This window comes from Mytilus trossulus, chromosome 7 (assembly GCF_036588685.1).
Source record: "Mytilus trossulus isolate FHL-02 chromosome 7, PNRI_Mtr1.1.1.hap1, whole genome shotgun sequence".
Taxonomy (NCBI): domain Eukaryota; kingdom Metazoa; phylum Mollusca; class Bivalvia; order Mytilida; family Mytilidae; genus Mytilus; species Mytilus trossulus.
Window position 1 is genome coordinate 22,058,567 of NC_086379.1, and position 24,628 is coordinate 22,083,194.

Sequence of the window (24,628 nt, forward strand, 5' to 3'; positions counted from 1 at the left end):
AAATCTTTATTGCCATAAAACTTCACATTTATAGTATGTGACACAACATAACAAAATGAAAATAAAAAATAACAACAAGATCATCAATATACACAATAAAAGTAAATATTTTAAGAGTCCCCTGTCCTCAGTAATTAATCGAAATGGTTAACGAAAGGAAGACAATACTTTAAAGCGTTTAAACCAACTGCATTTGTATGCACATTTCCTATGTCAGGAGCCTGATCAGTAGTTTTCGTTTGTTAGTGTGGTAAAATAGTGTTATTCGTTTGTCTTTTTTTTATATAGATTAGAATATTGGTTTTCCTCTTTGCATCTTGCTATTCGATGTGATCCAATGCTCCGTTGTGACAGCCGTACGTTGACCAATAGTTGTTAACTTTTATTAGATTGTAACTTGGATGGAGAGTTTTCTCATTTGGCACTTATACTACATCTTCTTATTTATATCATGTATAATCACATCTGAGGTAAAACCAAGAGGCGTCACTCTGTAACAACTCCAATCATTAATGTTTTCTTGGTTTTAAAGAATAGTTGCATATACGTGCGTACAATTAGTAACCATTGAAATCCGATAACGCTTTTGAATAACAAAGTATTGAAATTCAAATAACATCCTTTAGAAAAACATCTCCCTATTTGATATATAACTGTGTGGTGAATTTGTTATTCTATGTGATCCGCCCTTTGAGTACAAAAGTACGCAGTGCCATATCATATTTCATAGATTTTTTCTCTTTTATTTGAATTATAGACGAAACACGATTTAGATCTTTGATTTTGATACATTTGTTCATGAGAAAGTTTGTGATAAAAACATAAAAGTAAAAAAAATATAGAGTCAACATCCGATTTACACCACTCATATGATATTCCTCTTTGCAAGATACAGTTTAACTGTACTAAGAATAATTGTTAATTATGGAACAAAGAGAGAGTTCGAGGTTAATGTATATCGCATTTAGCAAAACGTGAATTCTACAGACTGATGTAAATTAATGTACGCATATGGATAATTAGTTGTCACTACGGCAGCCAATACAAACTGTTAGTTAATTATGGGATGATTTGTAATAATTATTATCTGCAGTTGGAGTTCAATAACTATATGTGGTATATGCTATGACGCATACTACATTGTTTTATATATCAAGTTTAGTGACTCTGTTGTGTGATGTTCTGTTCTATCACGTTTATTTATATCAGGTAGTGACGGTGTCACGTGGTGTTAGTACTATGACGTGATTCAGTTAGGAACATTTGTAGTGACTACATGCGTCACGTATATTTTTAGCGCTTTTTGTTGAAAAACTTTAACATCATTAAAACATTGACCGACCGTGGGATGGATGTATAGACAATCAATGACGTCAAAGGAACGACTTCGAAAATGAGGTTATGGTTTTTTCCTTAAAAAAATGATGAATAAAATTATTTTGGTCAAGACAATAAAAAAGTATTTCAATATTCCCCATATCTTATAGTGTTAAAATTTGGAAAAAACAATATTTGATTAATAGCGTCGAAAAAAATGTTTTTGCGCTTTTCAACTTTTGAAGTTAAAAGGTTGCTTCCATAACACACTCGACGCATCATCATCATTGAAACATAATTCAATATTCAAACGATCAGGTTAAAATTATGAAGTAATGCACTGGACAAAAAATGTCGAAAAACTTGACATTTCAACCTTCTCAAAGCCTTTATAACTATGTATCATAATAAATCAAGCCATCCGGGTGTTAACGACGCGTTAATAAGACGTCATATCAAAATATTTACTATATTTAGTTAGCTTCGTCAATTTCCTTAATTTCATGACATAAAAAAGGAGATCAATAATAATGTTAAAACTGGTGGGTATAAAGAGCCTGTGTCGCTCACATTGCTCTATGTACATATTAAACAAAGGACACAGATTGATTCATGACAAAATTGTGTTTTGGTGATGGTGATTTGTTTGTAGATCTTACTTTACTGAAGATTCTTGCTGCTTACAATTATCTTTATCTATAATGAACTTTCCCCGGTAGTAACAGTGGAAAATATTTTGTAAAAATTTACAAAATTTATGAAAATTGTTAAAAAATTACTTTAAAAGGAAATGACTCTTTATGGAGTCAATTGACCATTTTGGTCATCATGACTTATTTTTAGGTCTTACTCGGCTGTACATTATTGCTGTTTTTTTTTAGTTTATCCCTATCTATAGTTATATTCAAGATAATAACCAAAAGCTGCAAAATGTTTTTAATATTACCAATTTAGGGCAGCAACCTAACAACGGATGTTCGTTTCATCTGAAAATTTCAGGTAAAATAGTTTTTGACCTGATAAACAATTCTACTCCATGTCAGATTTGCTCTATATAGTTTCAGGGACATACGCCAAAATCTATATTTTACCCCTATGTTCTATTTTTAGGCATGGTGGCCATCTTGGTTGGTTGTCCGGGTCATGCTTATATATCTGGTTATGATCAAGTTACATAGTCTAATGTTGCGAGATTATTATGTATGATTTTGATATTATGGTGAACGCTAGGGTGGTATGTCCTTGAGTTTGTTGCAGTTAGTATGTGATACTATGAACACTTAATAGTGCACATGACACAACATTCTGAGTCCGGAAATTTTATTTTCGCGAAAAGCGTAAAAGCATTTTTCCATTCGACACTGTTACTCAAATATTGTTTTTCATATTATAACACTATAAGGTCAATTGGATGTTGACCGTTTCACAAATGATATCGGATATGTTAGAATATGATCAATTCTACACAATATTTTTAAAAGCTACATGTAAACCAACAATGTTATGAATATTAAAACTATGGATATTTAACGAACGGCATAACAATATTCTCTTTTTGGTGTACTAAAAGTGAAAAACAAAAATCATTCAGATTAAATTTCTTAAACGGAGATTTGACTTCAAAAAAATGACTCCTGCAAAAAATAGGAAGAGAAAGAAAAACACAGTCATTTAAATAAATAAATTGATTATATTACCACAAAGAAAGGACCAACTGATTGCTGATGACATTTCTTTATTTCTTCTAAATGCTCTTGGAACCTGTAGGCGTCCTGCACGTGGTCAATTTCACTTCCATAATGAACATCCATCCAAACCACGTCCAATCCATGCTGTACACATTCTTGTTGTAGAGCGGGCAAGGCATCACGCCAAAGATGATAACGCTCTAATTCAAAATCTAGCAAAATATAAATCGACTTATGTAACCATCTGACTGTATACAATAGGTGCTTTATTTACCAAAAAAAACCCAAATTTTTTTACTCCTTACATTCACTCGTCTTTCATGTCTGCTATTTATCTTTAATATTTCAGGATTATTTGTTTGTAAAACATCGTTAAAGGTATGTTTCTTTACATAGTCTTTGTAAACCTGTGCCCCCCCCCCCCCCCAATACATTAGTTCACATTTTTACCTACCGTATTTTTTATGCCAGCAGGGGCTGGAAACCAAATAAACCCCCTTTTTAAGAATATAAAAAAGAGCAGGTTAATATATTAAATAACTAATCCTTAACAATGGTTTCGATTTTTATGAATCTTCTTCATTATCACCTAGTGGGCAACTATTTTGTTTGTGAAGGACACTTTAATACTAATTTTACTCGAAATGTTTGAGATTGAAATGTTTCGAACTGGTTCTGGATTAATTTTTTTTTCATCTTGTGAACTAGAATTCATCTGTCTACGTCGACTCTTTAAACTAGATTTTGATGAATTCATCTGTCTCCGTCGTTCCACTGTCTGGTATCTATGCCGAGTTTATTTATACCTTTATGTAGGTAAAGTTCCAATCTGACTTAAAATGAACATAATCCTTATCGTGTGAATTAATATTAATAAAAAAGGTTTATTGATAGATTCCTATGATAGATGTGATTTATACCGTAAGAAACTTTTGCAAAAATAGTTATACAATAAAGAATTGCCATATAGTATAACTCCAAGGAAATTAAAGTATTACAAAAACGATGACAAAGTGATATATATCCATATTTGACCAAAGATGCCACTTTGATTAGTTTGCTGGACACATTTTACAGTATACAATGTCAGGATAACAGGCATTAAATTATTACTACATGGAAGTATCTATTTTAATCTCTTTAAAGGATAAAACAGTACTAATATGATCACCATAACTCTTTATTCTGGTCGATTATGTTAACTAAGAAATATTATGATCGGATATATGTTGCCAAGACGATGAACACGGATGTGTTTTTTTTCTCCCGAGTATATTAAATTTGTCAATATTGTCTTTTGTCGTGTTGATGATTTATTTCTTCAATATAATTCTTATATTTATAATTTAAGTCATTTCATTATCCTTTCTAACGTAATGAAGGGGATAATGTGCTTACGACTGTACAGACCGAAAGCTTATTAAAATAAGAAAGAAAAAACTCTTGTTGCAATGCTCCTTAATTAAAACAGAATTTGTCTACGGTAAAAGGAAAATATATTCTATTTGTTAGGAGGCTAAATATAAATATAATTAATAAAAGAAAGATGAAGTTGTCCTTATATTACATGTAGTTATAACTATGTTTTATATCATTTGAATCCGCTCTAATTCAACACTTTTGAAGGACTAACTGTTGGCCTCTGTTCAGTAATTGCCATTTTTCAATGGCCGGTAGTCAACATTTCTTGACTTTGTTAGAGATTTATTTTATTTTTTATCAAATCAGTTTTGAATAGGACATCGTATAATTTGGTTCTTGTCTTAGATATATAAAGATAAGAATTAGATAATCTTTATTTCAGACTCAAAATGAAAATTGAAAATGGAAAAGGGGGAGCTGTCAGGGAAGAAAAACAAGGTCACCAATGGGCCCGTAACACAGCATAACAAAATATTTATAGTATTTATTTCAATTATAGATGACAATTTTAAGATAACTCATTGTACCATACTCTCTTACAATAAATCGTTACTCAAAATTGTATTAATCAAATGATTTTCGGATACTTTTAACTGATTGAACATACTTAACGTTGACTTCCGTATAACTTCCTTGAATGGCATAATTTCATTTACGACAGACATATTACTTGGACTACATCAATAATGATATCCCATTATCATTCTAAAACCATTTTCTCACATTGCTCGCATTTTATTTAAAGAGGTAGACTTACATTTGAGACAAAAAGATAAACAATAAACATTCATCCAATAAGACTAAACAAGTTGAATCTTAACACCCAGAAAACATTTGTTTAATTTTAACCACAATCTACTCCATTTTAGATAATGTTGTCCTCCCTTTTCATAAAACGGTTCTTTATCGCCCTCCTCCTAACCTGGGACAGTGGTATAACAGTACAACATAAGAACGAATTGTGTCCATTCTCAGTCTTTATTCTCTTTATTTCAACACCGCCTATTTTTTCAATGCTTTAATCATTCTTTTTCTGCCAACCCAACCTACACCCTCATATGTAGAGTAAAGATTATCATAATATAAAATTCAAACTGCAATTAACATCACATTAAAGATATCTGTAGGGCCTGTGTCTGGGTTTGGATAGACTCGTACAATTATATGCGATATATGATCTAATTTCAAAGTCGATGGCTCACAGTAATGTTCGAGCGCTTTTTGTTTATTGACTTTCAATGGGAACGCCAAAAAATAACAAAATGTCACCCACGAACAAATTTCAATTCACAAAGAACAAAACTTTCTGCAGTATTAAATGTGAGTGTATGTGTGTGAAGTTTATTTTGGTGTTTTAAAGAGACACACAAACACGATATACATTTATACAAACTCGAGGCATCAAATGGAAATAATTTTTCATATACATTACAGAGTTTAATTATTTTTTTTAAGGTGGTACCTAACACTACAGGGAGATAACTCTGTAAAATCAGCTAAACGTTTTAATTACGTTGTGTTGTTAAAGGAATATTAAGCTTCTCAATGATCAAAATAAGAGTTTGTCAAACTGCTATATAACCAGTGTAAATTTTCTGATAAAACAGTTGGTTCAAATATTTTGAAATTTTTCTACATTTGTCAAAGAGTCAAAGTAAATACTTTGTCAAAATTTTATGAAAATTAAACGAGCCAAATTAATTTTAGTTAAAGTGTTAGGTACCACCTTAAATATGTTTTTTACCTGATCGGTTTGAACATAAGTATATCTTCAAAAATGTGAGTGTATGTGTGTGAAGTTTATTTTGGTTTTTATAGAGACACACAAACACGATATACATTTATACAAACTCGAGGCATCAAATGGAAATAATTATTCATAAAAATTTTCTACCTGATCGGTTTGAACATAAGTATATCTTCAAAGTTCTTTTTGGCAGAGGTGGTATTTCTGATAGTTTTCCAGAGAGAATAATGTCAGTCAAATCACTAGTATCACTTTTTAACGACATTTTGTCTTCATGGTATTAGTCTTTGGACTTCTGAAATAAAAACCGAGTATTGTGTTATACGTAAATAATTACATTTTGATTAAACACGACTTCTGATTGGCTGACGCTGTTTTGCAATGGTTTATCACCTCATAAACATTATTTTGTAAAATCGAATTTAAAATCAAATTATAAGGAATGACTGAAACGTTTTTTCTGTATATTCGAAATAACATAAAAAATGTTGTCGTTATTTCTTCATATTTACAGAAAAAATATAAAAATAATTTCTGAATAGTCCAAGCTGCTATAAAACCGCCGATTTGCGATACCGGCAAGTCAATGGGTGTCTTCTGCGACGTCGGCGTTTACCTAATTATGCTTCTTTATTAACACTTTAAAAGAAAGTAACATAAGATGTCAATGCTTCCATAAGCATAGAAACATGGAAACATGGAAACAAGAACGGATCTTTTCAAAATTATTTTATGAGAGAAATAATGTTAAATAAAACACCAACAAATAAAAGATTGATTAATGTAGACATTTAACGAATTCTACTAATGAAGAAAATGAAATAAAGAGATAAAATGTGCATAACTATGAATCATGAAACAGAACATTTCCTCTGACATCTCGAAGTATTAAAATATTTAACAATCATACATTACACATAAACTAAATAGCAAAAAGGAATTAATTGCCATATGGACATTCCATAATCTATTCGATGACTACAAATACAGCCTTATATCAATATGATTAAATAACGTAAACGCGATCATTTATCACGTTTATCTTCCATTTTAATGAGACCAGAAACACAAACAATTTTACAATTAAAACAGAGTATGCATGAGAACGAGACAAGCTGACAGTTACTTTATCGATGATAGTTTGTTTGTATATTTTGAAAAAAATAATTTTCTACACTACTAGCTAGTGATTACTTTTAATTGCTTTAAATTCAAATTACTGTAACATTCTGTATAAAATCTTTTAGTTTTAAAGATCTGAATGACTTATCCAGACTGAGTATTGATTTTTTTTTTTTTTTTTTAATTTTTGATAGAATTTAAGCATTCATTGCTGTTTTGAGTTAAAATTCTTTTCAGGTGAACAAGTCTAATCCTACACCAAAACGTTTAAGAACACTTAAGAATCCCGTCCCCCTTTTCTTTTTAGGTAAGAAGCAATCTTATAGTAGGTAAGATACATTAGTCTGCTGAAGATCACCAAACATGTGGCATTCAGGAGCATATCAAGATGATTCAAAATTATGATAATGTGTGAGGGGGGATAGGAGGGGTTCTGATCTCGAAATCCCGGGCTTAAATAATAGAAATCCCGAGGTCCCGAAATTCGAAAAAAAGAAATCCCGAATCACGAAAGGGTCAATCTCGAAATCCCGAGCTTAAAAACACCCGATCCCGGAGCCCCGATAAGGATCCTACCCCCCTCATGTGTCAAAATAGAGAGATCTCTATCTTCCTGATGACTGCTACAGTATGTGTTATCGAACAAAATTAACTGACTAAATTAAGTATAAGCATGTTTGTCTATAATAGCTAGTACATAAGGCAGGGTTTATTTTAATCTCATGAATATGGTATCGTCTTGAATATGAGTGTTTGAAGCTACAATGGACGTTAATGAACCACTAATCAATGGGAAAGTATTTTTTTTTTTTTTTTTTTTTTTTTTTAATAGTTTTCTACTTTTTAATATCAAAGATACTATATATATAACAATTATCTGGTAAATATACAAATTCGATTATAATACAAAGCTGATATACAATTGTAATATGATTTCTTCTAACAGTTTAAAAAAAGTAAAATACCAAAAATACCAAACGCCGATTAAAATTCAAAACGGAAAGTTATATTCCTGACTTGGTACAGGTATTTTCTTATGTAGAAAACGGTGGATTAAACGGTCGGTTTTATAGCTAAGGGAGCTACCATTCGATTTTTAGGGGGGGGGGGGAGGGGGCGGGCTAGGATTAAAAATTTTGTCCTGCATTTTTTTAGCTGTAATCTCTAACCTGCCTCTTTATTTTTCACTCTGTTCGGACCTGCCTTTTTTTTTTTTTTAGTTTATGCTGACTTTTTTTACCTAAATTGTCGTCCTGCCATTTTTTTGTCAATTGATCCCTTAAGGGGTTATTGTCCTTTAATGACAATTTTTCACAATTTGTTCATCATATTTGCTAACTTTAAAAAATCTTCTCCTCTAAAACTACTCAACCAAATTCAACCAAACTTCAACTGAATGATCAGTAGGGTGTACAATATAAAGTTTGTGTTTTATTTTCTATTTCGTCAAAAAACATGGCCGTCATGGCTAAAATAGAACACAGGGTAAAATGCAGTTTTTGGCTTATATCTCGAAAACTCAAATAAGACAAGAAGTTAAAGTATTTATTAGGTCAAGGTCAACCTGTTCTGATATTTTCAGCGGAATTGGGTAACTGGTTTTTCAGGTATAATGCCTCTGAATTGATGATTTTAAAGAAATTTTGCAGTTTTTGGTTATTATCTTGAATATTATTATAGATACAGATAAACTGTTCATAGCAAAAATGTTAAGCAAAGTAAGATCTACAAATAAGTGAATTTGATCAAAATTGTCAATTGACCCTTTAAGGAGTTATTGCTCTTTAAAGACTTTTTTCACAATTTGTTCATCATGTTGACTTACTTTAAAAAAATCTTCTCCTTTGAAACTGCTGTATCAATTTCAGCCAAACTAAGGCTAAATGATTATCAGAGTATCTAGTATAAATTTTATATTTTATTTCCTTGTATGTCAAGAAACATAGCTCCTATAGGTAACATAGAACATAGGAGAAAATGATTTTTTTTGCTTTTGAAGAAAATAGGACGATTCAAAGAACATTTAAATAAATTGAAAAGCCAAAATAATCATTGATGAGAGATTTAACCAAAAAAAAATAAGGTGAGCGATTCAGGCTCTTGAGAGCCTCTTGTTTTACTCAAAAGTCCTGTCTTGCCTATTTTTTCAAATTTCATCCTATAGCCCCCCTCCCCCATAAAAATCAAATGGTAGCTCCATAAGAATAGAATAAGATAAGATAAGAATTTTATTAATATAATCAAGAACCCATAAAGGGCATCACTTTACAACACAATATGATTGGAAAAAGCAAAACAGAAAACTAATACCATACTATAACGTTATGGACAGGATCAGAGCCTAACACAACATGTGGTTTATAAAACTATTATATTAAATCTTATCACAATAAAATATTATATTACTTCATATATTTTGTTTACATCTGGATCTTATTTCTAAACCTTTAATAATATAATTTCCTAGGCATACGTTGTAATTTCCTAGGCATAATTTCCTAGAATATAAGTTGCAGCAAACTGAAGCGAGCTTAGATAAACAGGTTGAAATGTCTTTAGAATTTATCTGTATTTGAAGGAGCTACATAAACTAACGTAAAAAAACACATTTCTTATTTATTAACCCCCCCCCCCCCAGTTGAGTACTAATCGAGATAAACCTCTTCTCAATAATATATAATTGTTCAGTATGAAATCGTATTATCAGTACGTATTCACCTATACCAGTGACCAGGACCTGGAACGTATTGTTAGTAGGAAATACTATTATCAGTACGTATTCACCTATACCTCTGACCAGGATCTGGAACAAAGTGTAAGTAGGAAATCGTACTATCAGTCTAGCAACACGTATTTATACCACTCATCTAAACAAATCGGATAAAGTGATAATTAGATATAGGAAGATGTGGTGTGATAAGCATATAAATCCCATATAATCTGTTAGGATGACGTGACCGATGTCAATGTCACATGTCTCGGATTCTAATGGGGAAAACTATTCGACTAAATAACAGTTATTGAGATATGGCCATTTTCGGCATTTCTTGAAAAATAGGCAAATAATATCGAAGAGACATTCAAACGTGAAGTAAAAAAACGATGAAAAGACAAATAATAGTAAACAAAAAACAACATAAAAAACCAAATACTGAGCAAAGATTCCCCCTAAAGACCAGGGGTAATCTTTCATGCGTGATCCGCATGTGTCCGCACCCTTAGCGTTACAACTATTGAATACCTTATATGAACAATATAGATAAATAATTACATTAGATGTATGTTTCATTATAATACGCTATTCTGATTGGCTAACTGCACATCACTCGATCGTTATTCCTTAAGCAATTGCATTACAAAATAAAACAATACTAACATGAGGTCCGCCAATAAAGTGCACATGTTAATTAAACAAAAACAAAAAAGATAAAAATCGTCTTTTCATGATTCTAGATGAAAAATGTAATTATAAGTATTGAATGCTTCTTTTTGTAACTTCATAGGGTTGTAAAAGCGTTGACCGTGCGCACATTTTTAGAACGAAGCGCTTTCGCACTTCATACAAAATGTACTTCGGTCAACGCTTTAACACCCCAATGAAGTTACAAAAAGAAGTATTCAATTCTTAAATAAATCTTGGTTGTAGATTTTCCGTTCAAACATAATGAAACTACGGCTAAATTTTACCAAAAACTTGTCTTTTTCTTTTCTTTTTTTCATCTTTTACATGTATTCAACTTGTTTATAGCAAAAAGTTCTAAGAAGGAAAATTAACGGTGATCTTGTCCTTTGACCATTTAGTATTATCACGGCCATATTATGTTGACTGTAGACAATACAATTGTGTAGACCTTAGATTCATACCACATAAAGTCTCTTCAGATATTTCTTGAAACTGCGATGGAAATTATCTCTCTCCTTAATAATCTAAATAACTGTTTTACAATATATATAAACATATATTGCATTTTTCGAAATACCATGGAATTGCTACCCTAGGAATAGATCTCAAAGCTATATTTGGAAAACCCTTTGGGGGTTATTGGTTCTTGGTGCTCTTCTAATCCCGTTTTATGTACCTTTTGAACTTTTTTATTCGAGCGTCACTAATTAGTCTTTTGTGGCCGAAATATGTGTTTCCCATATACAACTTTAGTACTTGTATCGGTTTATTACTTGAATGCCAACATCCTTTGATCTACCGACAATTTACCTGTAGATTTATGTTGGCATTCAAGGAATAGGCGCAAGAAGTTATCACAACAAAAGTGGATGCTTTTCAAAACAATCATTCTAATTGAACAGAAAGGTAAATTCCAGGTAGTTAAAATCACATTGTATTTCATGTTTGTAAAAAATGTTGAAAATTCATTTTTTGCTGTAACTGCTTGAACCAATAACTTTGAAATTGTTGCATCACTTAAAGTCTGTGGACTATGATGCTTTTATCAATATTTCTATAGTTTTGTGTGCTGTAATTTTCTCCTATTCTATTTGATTTGATTTCTCCAAACTTTGTATATTCTCATACTTTTTTCATAGCATAAAAAGGAAGAACTTTTTGAATAATATGTTATTTGTTTGCAGACAGAGAACACAGAAGACAATACATATAACATAAGTAAACATATAAACAGATTGAAAAAAGCACTACAAATCGTCATATGTGAATATTGTTGAATATTTTATACAAGCCATTTTCATTAAACAGTCTATTACAAGTGTAAAATTTTATTAATGATTGTTCAATAAAAAAAGTTAATAAAGTTTAAATTTACTAATGAAATATTCAATATGATATAGATTTAGATAAATCTCTAATATCCTTTTTTTAGTTTGAAATAATTGTATTTAACTAGAATTTCTTTATTTTTTTTTAAATATGTCTTATGTTAAGAAATAATTTCATTCACAAAATATTTATTTTTAATAAAAATAAATAAAAATATTTTTGTTTTCTTAAACTCTATAGAATTCATGATACTTTCAACCCCAAAATCTTCTATATTTTCTTATCAAAAAGTGATAAACTGTTGCAATTTCGTCAAGTTCTCTTATTAAGTTTTACAATTTAATACTTATAAAATCATTTAAATAGTTAAAAAAACACCTATTGTTCTTATATAAACATCTATTGAAATATTTTTGTTGGCATTCAAGGAATAGATAACATATAAAATGTTGGCATTCGAGGAAGACACCCTTGTATCTATGATGAGTTTTTTTCTTTCAAGGAAGAGTCGTATTTTATCAGTCTGTCAATTAAATTCTTCCATTTGGGTTTTCTCTAACTAGTACGATTCCTTAGGTGGAAAGTATTAGACGACATGTCAACAGAAATAAACGAATCCTTTTTTAAACAAAGATTTTTTCAGATGCAGGCATACACATTCAAGACTTTACTGTCACGGGCATAGTAAACTCCTAACTCTCCCTCGCCAACCTCTTCCAACTTGAAAGATATGTTTTCTAAATGTCGTTGTTTAATCAAGAGACAATTTCCTCGCGTGATTTCTCTCATTAAAACAGATTTATTTTATAATATTCTGCTATAAGATAAATCAATTATGGAAAATAGACGTAGCAGCAAATGATCCTAATTCATTTAGAACCTGAATTTTACATATCATAATACTTGATGCGTAGTAACGGTAAAAAAACAATTATCTTACCAACCGCTCTTTAAACATTAAAGGAGCACTAGCTACGATATATATAAAAAAATAAAGTATGATTTTTTTCAGATTAATCATTAATTAAATTGGAATAATGAAATAATAATTTGCTTTTAGCAATCAATTTGCTTTAATTTTGTTGAAATAAGCAATTATACACAATTTTTGACTGATTCACTTGCAAGTGAATACGTCATCATCATTCTAACCGGTATTCATGTGAACTTCAATTTAACCCTAGCTAGAGACTGACAACGCATGCATTGTACGTGAACTGGTTATTTAAAGAAAAAAAAATGTCAACAATGAAAGTGAAACTACGGTAAATCATTTGATTACTAATTCGATCCACATAAATCATTCTTATACGGTTAAAAACAATGAGAAACTTATATTTTTAATCTATAAATTCAAATCAAACAGACCTATAAAAATCCAATTGCACGTGCTGGTTTAACCTATTCATATCTTTATTTGTGTTTACATCGCTTATATGGTCATCTGAGGTCAAATCGATAGTTAATTAGATGGCATCTGGATTTAAATACACACGAAACGAACCTACATATCATCTACCCCATGCTCTGTAAACTGTTTATTTTAAACGTTTGATAGATTGGATAAATGTTTTACATTGTTATTAATCAAATATGAGAATTTGAATCAAATTGGTGACCATGAATTTGACAGCTAGTGCCCCTTTAAGAGAGCAACAATTTAACTTCGAAAAGGGAGGGAGTATGGTTATTTTTCCCCCGTAAAGCACGAACATTTTTATCTAGATTTTCAAGGCTATCAATCAAATTAAAATTTAACCCTATAAGGTATGGAAACAATCTTGATTCACAATAGTGTGTTGGTCATATGCAAGACCAGAATATTTGTTTTTATCGAATTGATACATGTCTCAATGAACACTAAATTATTTACCCTGATAGAACCTAAGATGTGGCGCTTTCCTATTTACACCACGATACCTTAAAATGTAATTTGATTTTCTTCAATTTGTATGCTTTACCATGAAATGAGGGAAAATTAAAAAAAAATAATCTACCAATAAACGGCCTCATGTGTGTATAATTAGATATGTCGCGGAGAACAGTAGACAAAATCTATTGCACAGTATCGAGTCCTTTAATTACAAAGATCGTTTTAAAGAACTCGAAGTAGAAATAAGAAGATGTGGTATATGATTGCCAATAGGACAACTCTACATCGAAGTCACAATGTGTAAAAAGTAAACAATTTTTAGTACGATCTTCAACACGGAGCATTGACTCACACCAAATAGCAAGCTATATAAGGCCCCAAAATGAAGATACAGAAGATATTGCGGAAGTAATTCAAATAGATTTAGTTCAAGAAAAACAAACAACACCGCGGACAAAAAGAAAAACGACGAATTGCAGTCACTGATGGGCATTCTAATTTTCAGGTCAATCAAATATTAAAATATCTTCATTTGATTTTGCTATTTGATTAGGGACTTTCCGTTTTGAATGTCCTTCGGAGTTCAGTATTTTTGTGATTTTACGTTCTATTGCGATACACTGTATATGTGTGACACATCTACATGTATAAACAATAATAGCATTTCATAATACATTAACGTTTATTCTTAAAATTTAATGCATTCGTTATTTCCTATTCATAGTACCATTATCGTTAAATGTAAAACAAAATTTCTCGTCATCCAACATATAAAACGTAGACTAACTTACCTTAATTTACCTTTAGGCATATTAAAGACATTTATGCATGTTTCTCAATAAATAGTAATAGACGGTCATGTTTCCATAGTGACATGACAATACAGATGGAAGTAGATCAATATATGAACCAGGTGTATTAATTATAAGTTTCTTTAATGGAAGTAAATAGTCTGACCCTTCTTCATTACAGACAGCGTTATACCTGTCTTTCGGAGGTATAAAAGAGTTGGGTGTAGGGAGGGGTGTGGAGAAACTTCCCTTAAATGGGATCAAAAGGAAATTATTAATATTGCATTTATTTTGTACATTTTACATGGTTCAATTTGAAGCTTATTTGGCTAAATGTACGAAAAGAGTGTGTTAAAGTGGGGAGGGGGGGGGGGGGGGGGGCATTTGTATTTGGCACTGTCTCAGGCAATCTTCATAACATTATGTAATTTCAGTATCAAAGTTTCGTTTTTTTTTAATAAATCAAAAGGCTTTCAAAAATTCGTCTTTAAGCGTTCCTGATAACTGGTAAATTCATAAAAAGCGCTTAGGACGTATGCAAAGTTCTAATAACTAGTTGTTTTCATTTTTTCTTTCCAAACTTGTATAATTCCGGTTCATTGACAAATATACTTGTTAATAAAGCATTACCGTCTTGATATACAAGTTAATATTGGTTTTATATCAGATTCAGTTAATTAAAAATTGAAGCTTTATTTTTAGCTCGAATGCTCCAAGAATAGCTTTTATTGACACTTTTCATGAGAAATTGATCATTTTTAAGGTATTATGATTTGTTATTTATATACATTGTAATCTATGTTTAATTGTGAGCAATTAAACAAGCAGTTGTATCTGAGAAAACATAGAGTAGCCTGTAATTCAGTGGTTGTCGTTTATTTATGTGTAACATATTTGTTTTTCGTTAATTTTTTTACATAAATGAGGCCGTTAGTTTTTTCGTTTGAATTGTTTTACATTGTCTTATCGCAGCCTTTTATAGCTGACTATGCGGTATGGGCTTTGTTCATTGTTGAAGGCCGTATGGATACCTATAGTTGTTTTAAAATGTCTGTGTCATTTTGTTTTTTTGTGGATAGTTGTCACATTGGCAATTATAGCACATCTTCTTTTTTATATACCTTGTGCTTTCTAGCATTTCAGTTATATTATATAACCAAAGAAGATAAATAAAAGATGCTTAAGAGCGAAACTAATTCTATTAAAATGTTTGATAAAGTTCGTTGTTTTCTTATTTTATTTTTAACTCCGACGCATTTTTGTGCCTGTCCCAAGTCTATAGCCTCTGCCCTTGTAAATTTGGTATTTTTGCTATGTCCCCTAACTAAAATTGGGGGGGGGGAGGGGGGTATTATTTTATCCCCATCCCTCCGTTTGTCAGTCTGTTTGTCTGTCCGATTATGGGTTTATAGTTATTCCGCATTACTCCTAAAGTTTGAACCCTAAGAAGTATCACTTTGCTGTCTTACATGTATTAAATGTGTGAATATGGTCAGAGTTTTGATTTTTATTAATATTTGCTCTTTTGGGAGATAACGGAACTTTTTCATTTTTGCTGTATAAGCGGTTCCATTGCCACGATATAATATCTCATATCTAGGATCCTACATTGACTATCTTTTATAATACAGTTACTTCAGAGTGGAATACGGGGGCATAACTTTGTCCAGTTTTAATTTAAGTTCATTTATATATTTTGGAGCTTAGTGTGACGTCCAGTGTCCCTGAACTAATATACATTTTTGTTTAATGGCCACCTGAAGCCCGTCGGGTGCTTGATTTTAAACGCTATGGTGAAGTCCCAATTGGTGGCCTTGTGGTGTTTTCTGCTTTGGTCGGGTTCTCGTCTCTTTGACACATTCCTCATTTCCATTCCCAGTTTAATTACCATTACTTTAATTATAGACCCTTCTTATATTTCTCCTCAACAGCACATTTAAATACAATTATCCGTACATTTTCCGTTGGACCAGTATTTCCAAAATCTATGATTGTTATTGATATATGTTTATTAATAAGTAGAATGCGGATGAAAGCTTAATTAGATAGTTATATATGTTTACAAGTGGATGCCCTTGAAAAAATTGTAAACAACTTCAAATATAGCAATCTCAAATTCGGTATTCGGTTTCTAGTGATCTCAGTACGTTTGTATGAAGTAACAAAGGTCATTTAATCGAGTTGGCTACTGGTTAGTTCTTAGTAAATTTAAAAAGTGAAACTTATTCATAGTAATATTTTATTTTCCCGTATTCTTATGTTCTTTTGCTAAAAATTTTGAGTATATATACTAGCATTAAAATACATGTTGTGTTAGGCTCTGATACTGTCCATAACGTTATACTCTGTTTTGCTTTTTCCAATCATATTGTGTTGTAAAATGATGCCATTTATGGGTTCTTGATTAGATTAATAAAATTCTTATCTTATCTTATCTTATCTTATAGCAAAATGATACAGGATATAAAAAAAACCCAAGAATGTGTCCAAAGTACACGGATGTTCCACTCGCACTATCGTTTTCCATGTTTAATGGACCATAAAATTGGATAAAAAATATAATTAGGCATTAGAATTAGAAAGATAATATCATAGGGAACATGTGTACTAAGTTTCAAGTTGATTGGACTTCAACTTCATCAAAAACTACCTTGACCAAAAATTTTAACCTGAAACATGCACTTTCGTTTTCTATGTTCAGTGAACCGTGAAATTGAGGTCAAAAGTTTAATTTGGCTTTAAAATAAGAACGATCATATCATAAGGAACATATGTACTAAGTTTCAAGTTGATTGGACGTCAACTTCATCAAAAACTACCTTGACCAAAAACTTTAACCTGAAGCGGGACAGACGGACGAACAAACAGACGGACGGAAGGAAGGACGGACGGACGAACGGTACGACGGACGGACGGACGGAAGGACGGACGGACAGACGGACGAACGAACAGACAGACGAACGGACGCACAGACCAGAAAACATAATGCCCCTCTACTATCGTAGGTGGGGCATAATAAAAATAAAGAGGTAGAGCCAATTTGCCGGCAATTTGTTTCATTCGATAAGATAGGTAAATCATGTTTTAAATAGCCCGATAGATGCTAATTATAGTACATGAAAATACGTCACATCATCTATTTTCATACCTTGAACAGGTATTCCTACAAAAACAAGGCCAAGAATATTGATTTTTTAATATTGATTTTATTTTATTATAAACATCCTTTATGCAAGGTGCCATACCCCGTAACTTGTCAAGGAGCCAAATAATATCGAACAAATACAAATAATGATTTTATCATTCTGAATATATGTTACACAGTATATCTGTATTTGTCCTGGTCTTTTAAGGTTTTATCGTCTATTAAATAAGATAAGATCAAACATGAATATATTTAAACCGGAGAACATCTTACATCAGTTGGTCATAGATCACCCTGTGTTACTAACACATGTTATATTGACTTTCTGTAATTTTAACAACAAATTGGCCCTTCGTTGTGATACTATTACAGCAGCTTCCTGCTGTTTTACCTACAATCATTCACGATTTGTAGTGTAACTGATTTGTTCTGTAATGTTGTTTTATTTTCTGATGACTTAGTTACCGGTGTAGGGACGGTGGTAAACATTTCAGTACTAGTATCTATACAGTTTGTGAATTTGCGACAAAATTGTTGTTGACTGCATTTTTACATATAATACCATGTTCAAAAAAGGTTTCGAAAAATTGTTTTTTGTTTGTTTTGAAACTTGTATACAATGGCCTTATTTTAAGTTTTGTGTATATTACACCCCTACACGCAGGCTTCATTTCTATAGAATTAATTCTAGTGTAATTGGTTATGCACAGGCACCTACATCATTTTTCCCTTGAATATATCTAACACATGAATAGAAAGTAAGTGAATAGTATGGACAGTCATAGAATTGCACACAACAAACGATACGTCATTATTTGTTTGATACATGTAAAATGATATACTTGGAAAATATATATTCAAAATGAACAAGAACGACTCTATGAATTAAGCAAACATCCGAAAAAATATGATAGCTTGAGTCTAGTTAGAAACATTAAAATTTAATATAACAACACAAAAAATGCAATCATTCTGAGCGAGATTCGAACTCTTTCTTCAAAACCATCATTTCTTGGCAGTTCTGTGCTCTACAGTACCGATGGAGCTACGGCGATGAACAGCGGTATACTTCTGTTGCCTTTATTTATCATTATATTTCTTATTTAGAAGCTATATCCATACAATTTATCGATGTTGCAATTTTTTCTTTAAAAAGTTGTTTTTTTATGTAATAAGGACACACCAAACCAATATCATTTTTGAGGGAAAAGGTAGTATGAATAACAACAGTCATAAAAAACATAACTTTTTTTTGGTTTGAAATGTCCTTCTGGGGGGATTCCTGTTTTTCCACCTAAAAACACCCGAAAAGCCAAATATTGGACTTTCATCCTTTTTAAGGGTTAAATTAACTATTGATCACACATATTAGAATATAGGTAAATCGAGATATTGATCAAAAAGCATTTTTATTTTTTGTTTTTATAGTAAATTCTATTCTGTCGGCACTTTTTGAAATTGGCCCTTCTGTGAAAAAAATCCCCGGCAAATTTCGACAAATGTATATGTTATAACAGGTATAATCTATGAGTGTCTGGATGAAGTTAACGAAATAAAGAATAATCATGGACAAAATAAAAAAAAAAAGAAAGAATAGAAAGAAAAAAATAATGACAATACATGTAGGAGGTCCTAAAATATATAGAACAGAGCATAACGGGATCAAAATGTAAATAATAAGGAAAAAGACACACAGAAAATTAAGGAATATAGAAATAAACGACTACTCATCCACACCACCATTAAGATAATCCATCAAATATTCGATATAACATGCTATATATAGAAAAATCATTATAAAAACCAAAAGAAGCTGAAATTAACAGTGATATTAGCACAAAGAGCTATTTAATTGGTTGCAAATCATGTTTATTTCTTTGAAAAGAAAAAATCGTTAAGTAATATGAATAATTCTCCCAGGCGTAATTTTTTTTTTATCTTAAAACAGATCGAAGCTCTTACTGGATCTATATTTCACAAACAAAAAAGATATCCGAAATCCTTCAATGACACAAACTCCACAGTCAACTATAAAAAAAACACGATATGTCATAAATGGAAACATATTAACTAAATGCTTGATTAGTGCCAGACACACACACACCCACACATATATATATATATATATATTGTTTGTGCTGATTTTAGACCCTTCTTCTTCTTCTTCTTCTTCTTCTTCTTCTTCTTCTTCTTCTTCTTCTTCTTCTTCTTCTAAAGAACCGGATTCAATGCTGAATGTTAATGGTTCTTTTTTATTATTTTATTATTATTATAATACAGTATTTATAACGGCGCATTATATCATATAAAAAATTACTCTAAGCGCTTTACAACATATTCATACACATATATAAGTATTAACAATTAAATATGAAAGCCCATGTTATGAGATCCTAAAAAAATAGGGCATATAGAAATATTCTATCCTCCTCTGCCCATATGTTTTAGCTCGCACACGTGGTGTTGTTAAAATCATAGCATTTTCAGATATGAGTGTTTGCATTAGTTTATATATATAAACGAGTTCTTGTAGGTAGACCGGAGCCTCCTTGTGCAAAGCCTTGTACACATAGACGATGAGTTTATATTGACATCGGTATGTTACGGGTAGCCAATGTAGAGACTTAAGGGTTGGCGTTAAGTGGTCGTATTTCCTCCTCCTTGTAATGACACTGGCAGCAGTGTTTTGAACTCGCTGTAATCTTTGAATTGTAGTTGATGGGAGTCCATACAACAATGCGTTCTGATAACCCAAACGAGTAGTTACAAGGGAGCATACTAATGTTTTTCATGCTTCTTCGGTAATAAATGGACGAATTCGTCCAATGTTTCTTTTCTGATGAAAAAATGACTTTAAAACAGCGCTAATTTGTTTGTCCATTGCCAAAGTTTTCTCAAAATAAATGCCTAGTTTTTTTACGCACTCAGCATCACTGAAAACGTTTCCACCAAAATTGAGATGCAAGGTTTTTCATTCTTTTTTTTGGAGCAAACACTATCAGCTCGGTTTTGTCTTCGTTTAATTTTAGCAGTTTTTAGAACATCCACTTGCTGATGTCAGCTACGCAAGTCTCAAGTCGTTTGGATATATTTGTCCAATTATCAGTGGTTTAATCATGCGATAAACGTATCTGTCGTCTGCATAACAGTGATAGCACATATTATGTCGTTTACATATTTCGCCAATTGTTCTTGCGAAAATGCAATAAAGTTTTAATTTGGGATCAAGAGAAACTTTTAAACAAAATAAAAGATTATTATGAAAACTTGTATAACAAAAAAGGTTTAAATAAAGATTTAACAGAAAAATATATCACCGATACAAAATTAGAATGTACCGTTGATGAAAATGACAAACTAATATGCGATGGGAAGATTACAGTAGAAGAATGCACATATGGTATCTTTAAAATGAAATTAAATAAATCTCCAGGTCTTGATGGACTTACGGTAGAATTTTATAGATGTTTTTGGAATAAACTTAAATCACTATTGGTAAATGTATTAAATACAGGATACGACAGAAACAGTCTTTCATATTCACAACGTACTAGTATATTAACTTTGATATTTAAAAAGGGGGATCCATTACTTTTAGAAAACTATCGTCCAATATCACTTCTTAATATAGATTTTAAAATTTTGTCATATGTTCTTGCGCAACGTTTAAAAAAGGTACTTCCAAAAATTATAAATGAGGATCAAACCGGTTATGTTAAAAATAGATTCATTGGGTTTAATCTGAGGCAAATCCAAGATGTAATAGACTACTCAGAAACATACAAAATAGAGGGAGCACTTGTTTTTGTGGATTTTACAAAAGCATTTGATTCTTTAGAATGGGATTTTATGCTTGGAACTTTAAAACATTTTGGGTTTAATGAATCATTCATTAAGTGGGTTAAAACTATGTATACAGATGTTCAAACATGTGTTATGAACAATGGGTGGGTATCAGAAATTTTCAAAAATTCACGGGGAATCCGACAAGGCTGTCCTTTATCAGCATTATTGTTTGTTTTGGCTGTTGAAATTATGGCTCTAAAGTTAAGGAACAGCAACGAAGTAAAAGGAATCACTATTAAGTTAGATGGGAAAAGTCACAGCATTAAAATTTCACAACTAGCAGATGACACAACATTATTTTGTAAAGATAAAAACGATGTAATATCTGCAATGAATATAATCGAAATTTTTGGCTCATTTTCAGGACTATTGGTAAATAGAAATAAAACAGAAGGATTGTGGATCGGGAAATTGAAATCATGTAAAGATAAAATTGCGGGGATTAATTGGGGAGATAAACCCATTAAAGCATTAGGGGTGTTTTTTGGACATGATAAAGATGAATGCGAAAAATTAAATTGGAATTGTAAAATAGAGAAAATGATGAAATTATTCAAGACATGGGAAAAAAGGAATCTTTCAATTTTAGGGAAAATACTAATTATCAAAACATTAATTTTGCCGTTATTTACGTTTTTGGGAAGTGTCTGCTTAACACCTGAAAACTATATTAAAGAAATAGAAACAAGAAGCTTTAAATATATTTGGGATGGGAAGCCAGACAAAGTAAAAAGAAACCTGATAACACTTCCTTATGAAAAAGGAGGCCTACAAATGGTCGATTTTAAAAGTTATTTTATAGCGCTTAAAGCATCATGGGTATATAGACTAGTTAATGGTAAATTTTCCAACTGGAAGCTAATACCTTTTAAATATTTAAAAGTGTCTAATAATATTTTAGTTATATTTAATATGAATTTAAATGATATAAAACATTTAGAATATTTTAAACGTGTTCCAGAGTTTTATAGAGAAGTAATAAAGTCCTGGATTTTTACTGGGGGTGGGCAAACAAAACAAGCAGTGACATATGCTGATATAAGAAAACAAACAATTTGGGGAAATAAATTTATTGCATTTCATAAGAAACCAATTATATTTGAAAACTGGATTAAAAGTGATATAATATACTTGAATGACATTCTAGATGACACTATGTCACTATCAGAAAATTATATTTTGAACAAATTAAAGTGTAAAGTAAACTGGATTGCTGAATTTCATAAATTGAAACAATCCATTCCACAAAATTGGATTGACATAGTTAAACAAGAAAATTCTGTCCAAAGTAAAGTAAATATCCAGAGAAATAAGATCACATGGAAAGATCGTTATTTTGAGACTACATTTTTTTCAAATAAAATGTTATAGGACTCTCTAGTGAATAGTAAAAAAGAAACGTCAATAGGGATAAACAGATGGCTCAATATTTTACCATTGCAAGAAGAATCAAATATGAATTCATTATATAACTTTATTTTCAAATACTTAACTGAAAATAAATTAAAAATATACAGATGGAAACTACTACAGTTTATTGTACCAACCAAAAAGCATTTATTACAATGGAAAATAACTAATAACAGTCTTTGCAATTTTTGTAACTTAGAAGAAGACAATGCTCATTATTTTTTCAATTGCTCTTATTTAACAAGATTTTGGCAACAATTTAACGAACTTTTAAAAAAGAGTAATTTACATTTTTCAATAAAATTACAACACATGATATTTGGATACAAAATCACAGACAGCAAGTATTACCCGATAAATTTTTTGATTACAATTATTAGTTTTACAATATACAAGTCGTACTATGTATCTGAACAGAAAACAAAAAACATAGACGTATTCAGAATTTTTATTAACGAATACACAAAGAGAGTAGATACCAATCTTAATGGACATAAGGCAATAAGTCCAATGTTACTTTCAATAAAAAGACACATAGTCAATGAATAATATTTTTAAATTGTTAATATAGAGATTTGTAAAACATGTATGTCAATTAATTTAATCAGCTGACTATTCCCTGGGTAGTCAGTGGATTGTAACAGGGTACGTCAAGAGAAGCTTGGAATCTTGATGGTTTATGTAACAAGCAATATTTGACGAATAAAATTATTATGTAGTTAAAAAAAAAAAAAAAGTTTTAATTTGGTCCCAAGACCGATCATTGAGGAACACCCAATAGGAGACGAATCTCATCAGAAAGAACAGGACCAATAACAATTCGCTGAGTCCTCATCTCGAGATATGACTTCAACCAACTGAGTGCTGTATCGGTTAGGCCATAAGAGTATTTCATCCGCTTAATGAGAATAGGATGATCGATACATCGAAAGCAGCCGATAGGTCTAGCATGAGTTAAACGGCACAACAGTCGTTATCAAGTGCAACAGTAATGTCATGATGCATACGAAGTAATGCTGTCTGGGTCGAATGAAACACACGGTAGGCTGATTGACATATTGTCGTGAAGAGAGTTTAACGTACATTGTATGATGGTTTTCAAGGCGAGTCTCGACGACATTTTCGACGACTTTGGATACAAACGGAAGATTAGAGACTGGTCGATAATTTTTCAATACCTCTTTGTCTAGACCAACCTTTTCAAGAGTGGTAGGACAACTACCTCCTTAAAAGATGATGGTACACATCACTATTCCAGTGACAAGTTTAATATCTTGGTGATGACGGTTGCTAAACTGTATATGTAAGACACGGTTTTAATATATTTGTCCGAAGAGGATCTAATTCGCATGATTTGGTTGGCCGAGCTTTCAAAGTAATTTTACGTATTTCCTCTACAGATGCAGGTGTAAAGAAGATGAGTGGTTGGCCGTTGAATTTTAAATCGCATTCAAATTCTTCATTTTCATAGGCAGACGATTTATTCACTAAACATAGGTTGGTCCTTATTGTTTCGAAAAAAAATTACGAATCTA

General features: G+C 31.2%; 1 protein-coding gene across 1 annotated transcript in view; it reads right to left on the reverse strand.

The window, feature by feature from the left end:
- Positions 1-14,764, reverse strand: part of LOC134726252 (protein qui-1-like) — a 60,484-nt gene extending 45,720 nt beyond the window's left edge. The window contains exons 1-3 of the mRNA XM_063590652.1: positions 14,693-14,764; positions 6,322-6,469; positions 3,015-3,217 (exon numbers count right to left, since the gene is read on the reverse strand). Of these exons, the coding sequence (XP_063446722.1) occupies positions 3,015-3,217; positions 6,322-6,439 (321 nt within the window). The 5' untranslated portion in view covers positions 6,440-6,469; positions 14,693-14,764. The remainder of the gene's footprint in view (positions 1-3,014; positions 3,218-6,321; positions 6,470-14,692) is intronic.
- Positions 14,765-24,628: the final 9,864 nt, after the last annotated feature.